Source organism: Alosa alosa, chromosome 11 (assembly GCF_017589495.1).
Source record: "Alosa alosa isolate M-15738 ecotype Scorff River chromosome 11, AALO_Geno_1.1, whole genome shotgun sequence".
Classification (NCBI taxonomy): domain Eukaryota; kingdom Metazoa; phylum Chordata; class Actinopteri; order Clupeiformes; family Clupeidae; genus Alosa; species Alosa alosa.
Window position 1 is genome coordinate 32325554 of NC_063199.1, and position 13485 is coordinate 32339038.

Sequence of the window (13485 nt, forward strand, 5' to 3'; positions counted from 1 at the left end):
AAGTGGATTATTAAGTCTAACTACCAAGGCCTGCCACTGCCCTGTGTCAAGAGTATTATCAGACAGGTAAAACACATGCTTCAAAAATACCACTTATTGGGCTTTCTCAGCCTCTTCTATCAGTGCAGCATACAAACCAAAGTGGTAGAGGATGGGAGATGCTCAGAAGTCATTTCAGTTCAGTTCAGTTCAGTTAAAAAAAAAAAACACCTAAAAAGATTTTTGATTTTATATGTAATTTCATAACTTTCTATTGATTTTGTTCAACATAAAATGTTTGAAAACATTTCTAGACAAATGACCAACCGCTTATATGCCAGTAGTATCCCCCAAAAATAAAGAACCTGAAGTGAAGTACCTTCCCAGGGGAAAAACATTCTAATCTAGTGTTTGTTTGTTTGTTTGTCTGTTTGTCTGTTTCAATGTGCTTCTGATTGGTCAACCAGGTTCTGCAGGGCCTGGACTACCTCCACAGCAAGTGTAAGATCATCCACACGGACATCAAGCCCGAGAACATCCTGCTGTGCGTGGACGATGCCTTTGTGCGCCGCATGGCTGTGGAGGCCACCGAGTGGCAGAAAGCCGGAGCCCCTCCTCCCTCCGGCTCTGCAGGTGACACCCTCCGCCATCTTTCTCCTGCCACCCGCACACCCATCCGTCTTAGTCCCCCGCGCAGGTCTCGGGCGCGGCGCGCGGACTCCCCAGCGTCCAGCCTTGTCCTGCTGTTCTCTCTAAAGGATCGCTTGGACTCATCACACACAGTGGCCTTCTTTTGTAGCGCTAGCAGCTTCCCCGCTCTGTTGTTGTGAAGTGCCTCCCTTGCTCCATTCAGAGCGAGTGCGTTCAGCATCAAGGAGCCTTTTTGATTTGAAACACTTCACTGGTCCACTGCTCCCTCGGACTCTGGGTCTTCCATCCTGAGCGGCGGCACCTATAGGCGGCAGCTGGCAGCGTGGAGGCAGTGTTCCATTATGTAGGAGGGGTGGGGCTCGGGCATCAAAAATAGAAATGGCCTATTAATATGGATCTAGGACAGAGGCGCAGGACTGTCTCGCATTAGTTTCATTAAGTCCTCTTTCCACTTGAGCAAGAAACTCCAGGAAACCAAAGATCCGTATGGTGCGTTTAAGCGATCTAAGCGCAGTGTTTTTGTACTGGTTTCAGTGGGCCTGGTGCATTTAGGGGTCATTAATAGAGCGAGCGCTGCTTTGAAGATGCTCTGCACAAATGCATGTGTGCTCTCTGAGTCTTGAGATATATGATTTGGTGACTCTGCCTTGGCTCACCGCTTGACACTTGTTTTTCTCTATCTATCCATCTCTGTCTCTCTCTCTCTCTCTCTTTTCTCTCTCTCTCTCTCTCTCAGTCAGCACAGCCCCTCAGCTTAGACAGGTAAGTTTCAGTTGCACACACTTTTACAGCATGCTTCTGTTATTGTCACACCTACAGTCTGATTAGTTTCTTTAACTGTGGTTATGGCCTATTTAAAACCAGTGTGTGTGTGTGTGTGTGTGTGTGTGTGTGTGTGTGTGTGTGTGTGTGTGTGTGCTGTGTGTGTGTGTGTGTGTGTGTGCTGTGTGTGTGTGTGTGTGTGTGTGTGTGCTGTGTGTGTGTGTCATATCACAGGTGGGGAAGATCTCCAAGAACAAGAAGAAGAAGCTCAAGAAGAAGCAGAAGCGGCAGGCTGAGCTGCTGGAGCGGCGCATGCTGGAGATCGAGGCCCTGGAGCGCGAGGCCGAGAAGCAGCGGGAGAATGAGGACCCCGACGCTGATCCCGACACCATCTCCACCCCCACCCCCACCAACAACCCCACCCCCAAGCCCAGCTCGGCCCCGGGGCCCGCCATCGCACCGGCGGACACGGACGACGATGACGACGATGATGACGAGGTGGATGAAGAAGATGAGGGCGAGGGAGAGAGGGAGAGGCCTGTTCGGCTCACCAACCACACCTGTGAGTGCCTCCAGGAGTTACCTGTGTGTGTGTGTGTGTGTGTGTGTGTGTGTGTGTGTGTGTGCGTGTGATGTGCGGTGCTGTAGTTCCTCCGTATGCATGTTTCCTCAACAAAAGCCATCTACTCACGTTGCTACACATGAGTCTGCACATGAGTGAGAGAGCTCCCCCATGACACTTGGGAAGCATCAATATCACTGATCCTCCCCAGCAGCAGCACAAATACCTGTTCAGCAAAGCAATGCATGCAGCTGCTGTTAGCCCTCCATGGTTGCCATGGAAGCAATGTTTTTTCTGTATCCCGTTTCTGCATTCCTCCTCACATCCATTACACTTGGTCCTTTAAAAAATAAATAAAACAATCTTCTCCTTTCTGTTTTGGTTATTATGTGCAACTTCACTGTCTTTATTAAGACTTCCTGACAGTGAATTGAGGAAGTTTTCAGCAGCACAACTGGGTCATCAGCAGCATCCATGCACAGAGAAGCCTGCAGAAGAAGGCCATTACATATTCTTATTGTAGTCTCTCATTATGGCAAGACTGCGCTCCATGATGGAGGAGAGGGAGAGAGAGAGAGGGAGGGAGAGAGAGAGGGAGAGAGGGAGGAAGGGAGAGAGAATCAGACTGCAGGATCAATGAGGCGAGATCTGCTGCTCCCATTCTGGCGGGTCTCCAACATCATGGCCACCCCCGCTGTGTCCACACAACACACATACACGCACACACACACACACACACACACACACACACACACACACACAATACACAACACTCACTCTCACATATACAAACATACTCATGGATACACAAACAACACATACACGTACATATACAAACACAAATGCACACACACACACACACACCTGGCCATAGGGTCAAAGCTATTCTTGAGTCTCTGCCGTACTACAGTACTGCGCCAGAGTGATAGGATATCTCTTCCATTTCCTGCGTCTCATTCTTCCCTCTCTCCATCTCTCTCTCTTCCTCTCTCTCTTCCTCTCTCTCTCTCTCTCTCTCTTACTGTTCCTCTAAGCCCCAAATCACCTGCAGTTTAGACCAGGCTCATGCACTGCTCATGTCTTGTGTTTGATTTCACTCTTGACTTGAATTGTTCTGTCTGACTTGAATTTGTCTGTTTCTATTTGTCAGCTTGATTTTGGTCTCATTTTTTGTTGCTTCTCACCATTCACTGCTAGACTTCCCTCACACTATATCTGGAGTGAGTTCATTGGGGTTTATGCTGCGTGCATTCCGCAGTCTTCCAGCTCTCATTCTCTCATTTGCCGTCTCTCAGGTGCAGCTCCAGAGCAGGTAGCAGACACGTCGGCGGAGACCCCTCCGAGCGCAGTGGACGGGGAGGTGGACGAGCACCCCAGCCCAGAGAGAGAGACACGCAGCCCCACCAACCCCCAGCCAGAGGGAGAGACTGAGACGAAGGACAAGAAACAGGAGGAGAAGGAGGAAGAGGAGAAGGAGGAAGAGGAGGAAGGAGGGGGAGGAGGAAGAGGAAGAGGAGGAAGAGGAGGAGGAGGAAGAAGAAGAAAAGGGGGGACAGAGAGATGTAGTGGAGCAAGAGAACAAAAACAAAGAGGAGAAAGCGGAGGAGGGAGAGCAGCCGCAGCAGCAGCCGCAGCAGCAGCCGCAGCAGCAGCAGGAGGAGGAGCAGGAGGAGGAGCAGGAGGAGGACAGGAGGAGGAGGACAACAAGGAGGAGCAGGAGGAGCCCAAGCTGGAGAAGGAATCGCCAAAGAAAGAGGAGTGCAAAGGAGAGACCGAGCAGGAGAAAGAGGTGGAGGAGGAGAAGGAGTCCAGCGGGCAGGAGAAAGAGGCGGGGGGAGAGGAGGAAGATGAGGAGGAGGACGAGGAGGAGGACGACGATGACGATGAGGACGATGATGATGATGATGATGATGATGACGACGATGAGGAGGACGAGGAGGAAGATACTCAGAGGAACAACTCCACCAACACCAACTCCACCAGCATCAACATCAGCACCACCATCAACACAGACGCGTCCAAGGCCAACGGCCACGTGGTGCTGGCCGTGAAGGAGCTGGCACTGGACCTGGGTGTGGTGGCGTCCCCCACAACGCTGCTCTGCCCGCTGGTGGAGTCCGAGATCAGCACCACCGACCGCGACGCTTCCGACGCCTCGTACGAGCTCTACAACGGCGAGAACCCCGTCCTGACCAACGGCGGAGGCGGGGGTGTGGTCGGGGGTGTGGGTGTGGGTGTGGTCGGGGGCGGGAGTGTGGTCGGGGGTGGGGGGGTGGGTGGGGGTGTGGTTGGTCGTGGGGGCGGGAGTGGGGGACGCCACCGTGGCACCTCGCCACGCTTCCCCGAGCTACCGCTGGACCCCGAGCCCGGTGGCCCTGACCGCCCGCACGGTCCGCAGCAGCAGGGCCCCTTCAGCCCCAGCGGAGACCGCAGCCGCACAGTCTCCTCCTCCAGCACCGGAGACACGCCCAAAGGTACGAGCCAGGGGCTCTCCCCCGCGCAAACGCACTCCTACACCACCATAGGCATACTGACCCAGGATATATGGATACAGTGGATATAGTGTAACATGTTTTTATATGGAACGCTACGGTGTGGTCCCCCCCATTTTATGTCAGGTCTGCTTTGAGCCAGGCAGTCCTTGACAACCAGAATACCAGTACACAAACAAGAATGATCTGTCGCATCTTCACAAACATGTTTTGGTTTAAATGGATGGGAGGATGTATGCCATTTATCTGCAATAATATTGCAACATTTATATATGTCAGCTGGCATTGCATGAGGTGTGGGGCTGAATAGTCTCTGTAGGGCTTTTCTCATCTGGAATCTTTCAGTTGCCCGTGTGATGCAGCATTGGTGGGCCTGGAGGAGTCAGTGGTGGTGGGGTCCATTGGCATGCACTTGGAGCAGCTACAGAAGGGCTTAGGTTTCAGAGCGGACAAACCGACAAGGAATTAGTTGGATGTGTGGCTAGAATGGGTTTGTGTGATGCAGAGCCAAGAGAAGAGACTATGGAGGGAATAGAAAGGGGAAAAATGTTACTGGAAAGGAGAGTCATTTTTTGTCAGCTGATGTGACAGCTGCTAATTGCTCATATGACAGGGAGCTGCCACACTACATTTGCTTGACGTGGGCTTGGCAGAATGCATTGTGTGGCCCTAGAATGATCTGTGCATGGCTCAGTTTCACCAAAACACTGGATTCACTGTTGTTCATTTATTGTAATGCAATGCCTTGTGGGAAATGTAGTCCTAAAGCAGAGGTCATTATGACTTGATGTCATTATGGCGTAATGAAGTGGCAACTGGACCATCTGACCCTCAGTAAGTGTGTACCCTTTGGCTTTGGCAGCTAAAATTCGAGCAGCCGACCTGCTGGTGAATCCACTGGACCCGCGCAACGCCGACATCCTCAGAGTCAAGATCGCTGACCTGGGCAACGCCTGCTGGGTGGTAAGGGAGAGACTGGAAGGAAGTGGTTGGAGTGTGTGTGACATAGTTGTAATTAATGAACACACCAAAGCCGACAATAATAGAAATTGTCAAGTCAAGTCAAGTCAAGTTTATTTATATAGCGCATTTCATACACAGAGGTCATTCAATGTGCTTTACATAAACAAAACCAAATAATAATAGAGAGCAATGTGTTGCTCTTTCGATGCTTACATGGACATCTGTTATGCTTCAAAACTGTTAAAATATCAACCATGGTAGAATGTTTTCAATAACTCTGGCTACACCTGTAAAATAATTGCCCTCAATTTTGGTAGTTTAAGCCATGTGCACAAGATGTGTGTACGAGGCCTGCAGATCTGTGGACTACATAAGAACAAGGCCAAGAAACTGACAAGATATTGCTCTGTATCAGCAGTAATTGGTAGCCTCTACATATGGAGGCGTAGGTGCCACCTTTACCCCTAATGTGCATAATGGACTGGATATTGGCTGCTGTTTTCTTTCTATCAAATTTGGATTATGCCATGATATTTGCTTATCTTCTAATCCAAATAAAGAATTTAAATGTGTGTGTGTGTGTGTTGGGGCGGTGGTTGTGTGAGAGAGAGAGGGAGAGAAAGAGTGAATGATGTAAATAACATAAATATGGCCATATGCATTACATTGTATAATACTGTATTTGAGTACCATAAGCACACAGCTATTTTTCTATGGTATTAATAAACATTGTGTCTATTGAATGTGCCTGTGTACAGTATAAAGTTGTATAAGTGTGTGTGTGTGTGTGTGTGTGTGTGTTCCTGATCCATGGTAACGAGGCCCATCTCCTGTCCTGTCTCCCTCCCCCAGCACAAGCACTTCACCGAGGACATCCAGACGCGGCAGTACCGCTCCATCGAGGTGCTGATTGGGGCTGGCTACAGCACTCCCGCAGACATCTGGAGCACAGCCTGCATGGTGAGAATACAAGCCTCCTATTGGACCATTTCTGTGCCAGTCACTGAAGTTGGCCAATCATCGTTCTCATGCTGTCTGTCCTCTATCCTGCCTCTCTTGCAGGCTTTTGAGCTGGCCACTGGAGACTACTTGTTTGAGCCGCACTCAGGGGAGGACTACTCCCGTGATGAGGGTGAGTTTCTACTCTTACACACACACACACACACACACACACACACACACACACACACACACACACACACACCCACACACACATGACATGTCACATACCCTACACAGTATTGTTCCAAACAGAAAGGTTGTGCCCATAAATGTGGGTTGTTTATGCAACAGTGATGATCTTTGAAACATATTTGCCAGAATTTTCCAATGTGTACACTTTATACTTATACTGTACTAGAAAGAGCTGTAACTGAATGTGCATTACACTGTACTAGAAAGAGCTGTAACTGAATGTGCATTACACTGTACTAGAAAGAGCTATAACTGAATGTGCATCTGTACACTTTATACTTATACTGTACTAGAAAGAGCTGTAACTGAATGTGCAGCTGTACACTTTATACGTATACTGTACTAGAAAGAGCTGTAACTGAATGTGCATCTGTACACTTTATACTTATACTGTACTAGAAAGAGCTGTAACTGAATGTGCATCTGTACACTTTATACTTATACTGTACTAGAAAGAGCTGTAACTGAATGTGCATTACACTGTACTAGAAAGAGCTGTAACTGAATGTGCATTACACTGTACTAGAAAGAGCTGTAACTGAATGTGCATTACACTGTACTACTAGAAAGAGCTGTAACTGAATGTGCATTACACTGTACTAGAAAGAGCTGTAACTGAATGTGCATCTGTAAATATGTTTAGCAGCCCCCAGTAGTCTGCAACACCAGTTGCTCCGCATCTAAAAATTCTTCATCTATATTTGATTTTTAAAGCCATGTTTTGTTTACAAAACATGTTTTGTAGTTTGCCATTTCCTTCCTGTTCTACTCACCCATATTTCCATGCTGCCCGATCATCAACATTAACCCTGCTGCTCACCCTCCTCCCTGCGTCTGCCCCATCTCCCTACTCTGTCCACTGGGCAAAGCCCTTAACTCCCTCTCAGCCACATCTGACCACTCGTCTCTCTCTGTGAGCTGCTTGTGTGATTCACCAGCTCACTTCTTCTCAATTGTCTGCCTCTCTTCTGCAGACCCTCTATGTCACACACTCACTCACTTCCTCCCTCTCTCTCTCTCTCTCCCTTACTCTCATTCACTCTTTCAGTTGACTCATAGCTTTCATCTCCCTAAGCTTTTCATTGGTCATCCTCTCACATTTCATAAAGTGCCCCCCATTTAAGACTTTTATTATAGTTACATTATGGTGCACACATCTGCTTTTAAACTTTAACATTTGTGTATTGGTCACTGATATGCTGCACTGACACTCATAAATGAGACACCCATTGCTCACAAATGTAATATTCAAAGGGTATGACTTATTGAACTCCGCTCCACTAGGGGTAGACTGTACGTAACACCGATACAATTTCCTATGACTTATTGAAGGTAAAGAAATCATTAAGTCTGTAATGTCAGTGCTTTTATTGGTGAAGTGCATAAGAACAGGACCAATCAGAAGCTCTGACATTGGGCTGGCTCACCTCTGACCTTTCCCACTGCGCTAACAGGCTGATTCAATCCAGCCCTGAGGGTAATGGACTTCAGAAGCTCCGCTCATCTCTCCACTTCTGAGACTGTTTCTACCCCGTAATGGGGCTTCACTAACACATTCTCTCTTTCTCTCCTTTTCTGTCCTCCCTCGTTCCCCACCCCTCCACCAACCTTGTTGATCCTTAATATTCTTCCCCTCCCTTTGCCGCCTTATTTAATTTCCCTTCCTCCATCCCTGCCTCCCTCCATCCCTCCTTCCTCTCTGGTTGGTCCACCCTTTGGCTATTCCTGATCCCCTCCTACCTTGGCCGTTCCCTTGTTTCTGCTCCTGTGTCCCTCTCCTCCTCTGTAGACCATATAGCCCACATCATTGAGCTGCTGGGCTGTATCCCACGACACTTTGCACTCTCTGGAAAATATTCCCGCGAGTTCTTCAACCGAAGAGGTAGCTAGCGCTGGGGAACAGGCTGGCGGGGCCACCAACAGGCTAAACATGTCCACCTGCACACCCACAGACAGGCAGAACCGACCGCAGAACAGACCAGCAGTATAAGCAAACCTTTAGCAACGTTCACTTTGTTGGCCCAGAATAGGACCAAGTCCCAGTTGTATAGGGCACAAAGATACAGGAAAGTATCATTTCAAAAGACATTTAATTCAAGGCCATTGTTAGTGACTAACTAGGAGTGGACATTTGTAATGATTTGACCAAGACTCAGTCGGTCTGTTCCGGTGTGCAGTGGCCAGGTAGTCAGTGGTCCCAACCAGTCCCTATGTGTTTGTGTGCATGCTGTACTGATGTAGGTGTACCTGTTCTGCTGTATGTTTGTGTCCGTGTGTATGTATGCGTGTGTGAATGTGTGTGTGTGTGTATGCATGTATGTGTGTGAATCGTGTGTATGTGTCGTGGGTGCTACGGGGGTCAGATCACATCGCTCTGATCATGGAGCTTCTGGGGAAGGTCCCACGTAAGGTGATTGCTGCCGGGAAATACAGCCGCGAGTTCTTCTCCAAGAAAGGTAACAACACAGTGGCTTTCACAGAGGCCACAGCAGCCACAATCCACCCACACAAACACAAACACAAACACAAACGCTCCTCAAATCATGGGAGAGTGTTACAGGTTCTTTCATTCTTTCATTCTTTTCTGTTTCTTGTTTTCCACTATTGTATGAAGACTTCCGCTTAACACCTTTTGATACAACAAACCTGGCTCTCCACTTCTGGGCTTATACAGCAATTAGTTTCTATTGTGTGAAAGACTGTGTGTGTGTGTGTGTGTGTGTTTTGTGAGAGAGAAAGACAGAGAGAGATGTGTGTGTGTTTGAGAGAGAAAGAGAGAGAGAGAGATGTGTGTGTGTTTGTGTGTGTATGTGTTTTTGTGTGTGTGTATGTGCACCCGCATGCAATTCCACCCCCCCTCTGGTTAGTCTCTGTATCTCTGTGACAGGATGTCACCCCTCATCAGGCTCAGGTAACCAAGGTAACCAGACTGAACAGGTCTTCTCTTTTCCATCCTACTGCTGCCGTTGCTGTCGTATATCTCCTTCTCTCTACCATCCACATTGCTTGTTTGTCAGAGACACAGTGGTTTTGATCCAAACACAATCATTACAATAACACAACCCTATAATATGAAGTGAAGTCTTTGTGCAACCCTCCTTTTAGAGGCTTTGCGTCTCATTTTCCCATGCTGTTGACACTGATGGTGGGATGGATCAGGAGAGTTTGTTTTCCTCCACGACTCCTCGGGAGGAAGAGAGGGAACAATGTATTCCCATTTCAAAGTTGGGCTGCGCTAATGACTGTAGTTATGAAGACTTCATTAGGGGCGCGCCTTTGAACCGCACTGCCAGTAAATATTAGACTGCTGCCGAGTCTTGCTCTAGCGAGTGATTCATCCACCTCCACATCTCACCGGGAGGGTGTCTGTCTGTGGGGGGGGCTTCCTGCTGCTGATCTAGAATCAGGCTTGCCGTTAATTCTCAGCTATTCCTTAATGGATAGTGATAACTGATGGGTTGGTTCTGGAACAGTAGCATGGGGTACACAGATTTGAAAAGCGCCATTGTGTTTCCCAATCACATTCGGTTTGATGTCTGTACACATTTCTTGGGGAAATATTTGTGGGGGAAAAAAATCACCTTTTGTCTCCTTCTCTCTCCCCTTCTGCGTTTGTCTGCTTCTTTGGTGCCCCCTGCAGGCGAGCTGAGACACATCACCAAGCTGAAGCCGTGGTCGCTGTTCGACGTCCTGGTGGAGAAGTACGGCTGGTCGGCAGAGGACGCGGGCCACTTCACGCACTTCCTGCTGCCCATGCTGGAGATGGTGCCAGAGAAGAGAGCGTCGGCCGGGGAGTGCCTCAACCACCCCTGGCTCAGCTCGTAGCAGCGCTGCCCCCGAACCCCGAACCTCACAGCGGCAGCAGCAGCAGCCTCCAGGACTGCGCTGTTTCCATACAGACTGGAGCGAGGGAAGCACCATCTTGAGAGAGAGAGAGAGAGAGAGAGAGAGCAAGAAAAAAGAGGAAGAGAGGAGAAAAGAGAGAGAGAAAGTGAGAGGAATAGAGGAGTGGAAATGGACGGACTGGAGAGAGGAGGTGGGCCAGGACGCTTTACATGTGTGAGTGTGAGAGAAAAAGACAACAGTGGTTAAGGCCACTCCTTAAACACACTCACTCACACATCCACACACACACACATGCCTCACACAGGCTTTTAACACATTCCCAGTTCTTGAACACATTCCCATTGCATGTCGGAAATTGGGACACACGTCAAGTAGACGGCGTCTCCTACCCGAAGCATTTACTGTTCCATTAACATGGCATTCCAACATTCCTTTCACATTCACTTACCTACAGTACTGTACATCACCGTCTCATGTAGACTAAACCAAGTCTTACAAAGGAAATGGTGGACTTCTGTCGCTCTTCAGATGTTTATAGGAACCTCTTAGTATCTAGCTAACACTTGATATTGTAACTAACTTTGCTATTGAAATTACTATTGGTAAAATGTAACGTTTACCATACAGTAGATCCAGGTTACAGTGTTTGTAGATGCAGAGCTGTGGACGTGTGACTTAACTTCTGATGCCATCACATACGGAACTCAAAACGTGCATGATAACATACATGGAACTCCTACCGTACAGGATCTCTTGATACTTCTGATAGGGATTTGTGGTTGTCCTTCTCTGGGGAGGCGTAAAAAGCTGTGCCTTTGGCTGAGCTCTCCTGAATGTCCTTGCCTGCCGTCTTGTCAAAAGACCACCCCCCTCACCAGGCTGCTGACTGAAGTGATGTAGCTAACACTGAGCCTCAACAACCTGCCTTCTCTCACAGACCACTCGGCATGAACTAGCTCTCGTCATGTCCGTCTCCTGCACTCAAGGATGTGGCAGCGGATGAAACGGACGAGAGTGCGTTCATGTGGGTACCGGTCTATACATAACTGCCACACACAACGTTCACAACGTCCACGCTTCTTGACCCCCGACGGTCTGCCTGCACCGGTTCACAGTTCTGTTTCGGGCCCACCTCTCCTTCCTGGTCTCTCTCGGTCAGTCTTTCTCATGCTCGCTTTCTCTCTCTCTCTCTCTCTGTTTTTGGGCTGCTCTCCTGTCCCACAACCCTGACTAGCTCTTAAGCTGAGCTACGGACCCCATGTTGAGGACGGAAAGTCCTGCCGCTGAACTGTTTACATCCCTGAGTCCCATTCCCCTGAAACCCTGTCCAAGCTCCCCTCACCCAAAAAAAAAAAAGAAAAAATACCATACGAGCCCCTTTCCCTGAAGCCCCTGAGACCTGCGCCAAGCTGCATGACCCAGATCCTGCAGTGCACATGGATTGGGGGGGTGGATAACCACAATACAAAAACAAACAACAAACAACCCCAGCCTGCCCCCCCCCAAAAAAAAGAATCTAAACAAAGAGAAAGCAAGACTGGTTTGGATCGCTCGGTCTTAAGAGACGTTTCTTTTCCTCGTTGTTTCGCTGCGAAAGCGCGGCATGGATGACTGGGGACTGACACGGTGTGTTCAGATGTGAATTTGACATTTTGTTTGTTTCGAGTTTTGAACCGTTTTGTTCGATTGTTTTTGTTTTCCTTTCCCATATTTGTTTGCTTTCTCTCTCTCTCTCTGGCCAGGGAGGTGGAAGCCACCGCACGCTTTTCCAGGTGTCCTCTGTAAGGGCACCCCGGCCTCCACCCATCCCTGCCTCCTACACCCTCTCTCTCTCTCTCTCTCTCCTTACATTCCTCTCAATCCTGTCAGCCCCAGTGATGCATCTCCTCCAGCACGTTGAGTTCTCAGATCCTGTCCCCACCATTACCGGCCCAGCACCTCCCCTCTCCCTTGCTTCTTCCCTCCCTGGAGTCCCTCCCATTCCTGAACTCTGTCCAGAGGCAGTTGGGGGAAGCTTTTGGCCCAGCGGAGATTGCACTTGCGTTGGTAGCGTTTTTCTGTTTTGTTTTTTTTCGTTCAGGGAAAATGACCATTGTACAGGACTCCAGAGATTCCGCTCGACCCCCAGTGATGGAACATTGGACCGATGCCAGCAGTGACGAATAGCAAATGGCGATTGCAAAAGGAGGAGGGCTGTATTTGAGAGAGGCCAACGGCGCTGGCCTCAGCGGACCTGGCCGGTGCCAATAGGGCGCCTGCAGCCAGCCAGAGAGGCTGGTGGAAATGGGAAACTGTGCTCCCCCACCCCCTTGTGGCCGACGAGGGCAATGCACACTGCAGCTCTCAGTGAAAATGCCGACCCCATCTCATCACTCGTCCACTGTGTCGCCTCTCAGACCATAACCACCACCACCACCATTCGTCCAGTTGCCTATTTTTTCGCAATAAATAAATGAGTATAAAGTAGATGGTGAAAAAATATTTTTAAAAAGCGATATTTAATTCATTTAAACAGTCGGAAAAAAAAATAAACAAAGAATTTCTCTGGTGTTGTGACAGTGACTGAATTGTGTTTTTGTCTGTTAGAGATGTTTTTATTTCTTTTGTAATTATTCTTATTATGATTATTATCATTATTATTAGTACTATTATTATTAGTTTTTTTCACTTGGTTGTCACCTCGGCCCCCTCTCATACAGGAACAGTACTGCTCTGTTTGGACGTGTGGGATGGTGATGAAATTGATCAAACATTTTTGCAATAATAGTAATGATGATGAATTTTTTGCACCAAAAGCTCTTGATCTCACTCTTTCAGCCATGCTGACTGTTCTTCCTGACATTTGACAGAATTGCGTCTCTTCTTGTCTGTGTTTTTCATTGACAGATTTAATAAAATTGTAAATTAATGGATGCCTGGTGTTAATGGGCGCTTTTGATGTTTTGTGATTAAGGCTTTACCCAGTACGTTTATGACAGCTAAGGAGCAAAGGCTGTCATAGGGAGCCCGTATCTTTCATAGATTAACAATAATAGC

The 13485-nt window shown here is 48.4% G+C and overlaps 1 protein-coding gene across 1 annotated transcript in view; it reads left to right on the forward strand.

Annotated features, from left to right (window-relative positions):
* LOC125302843 (SRSF protein kinase 2-like) overlaps window positions 1–13362 on the forward strand; it is a 66433-nt gene extending 53071 nt beyond the window's left edge. The window contains 12 exon segments of the mRNA XM_048256161.1: window positions 1–66; window positions 447–612; window positions 1367–1392; window positions 1627–1954; window positions 3250–3485; window positions 3657–4152; window positions 4261–4428; window positions 5309–5409; window positions 6262–6369; window positions 6472–6541; window positions 8967–9059; window positions 10244–13362. The exon segment at window positions 1–66 is cut by the window's left edge and continues 41 nt beyond it. Coding sequence (XP_048112118.1) covers window positions 1–66; window positions 447–612; window positions 1367–1392; window positions 1627–1954; window positions 3250–3485; window positions 3657–4152; window positions 4261–4428; window positions 5309–5409; window positions 6262–6369; window positions 6472–6541; window positions 8967–9059; window positions 10244–10428 — 2043 coding nt within the window. The 3' untranslated portion in view covers window positions 10429–13362.
* The last annotated feature ends 123 nt before the right edge of the window (window positions 13363–13485 follow it).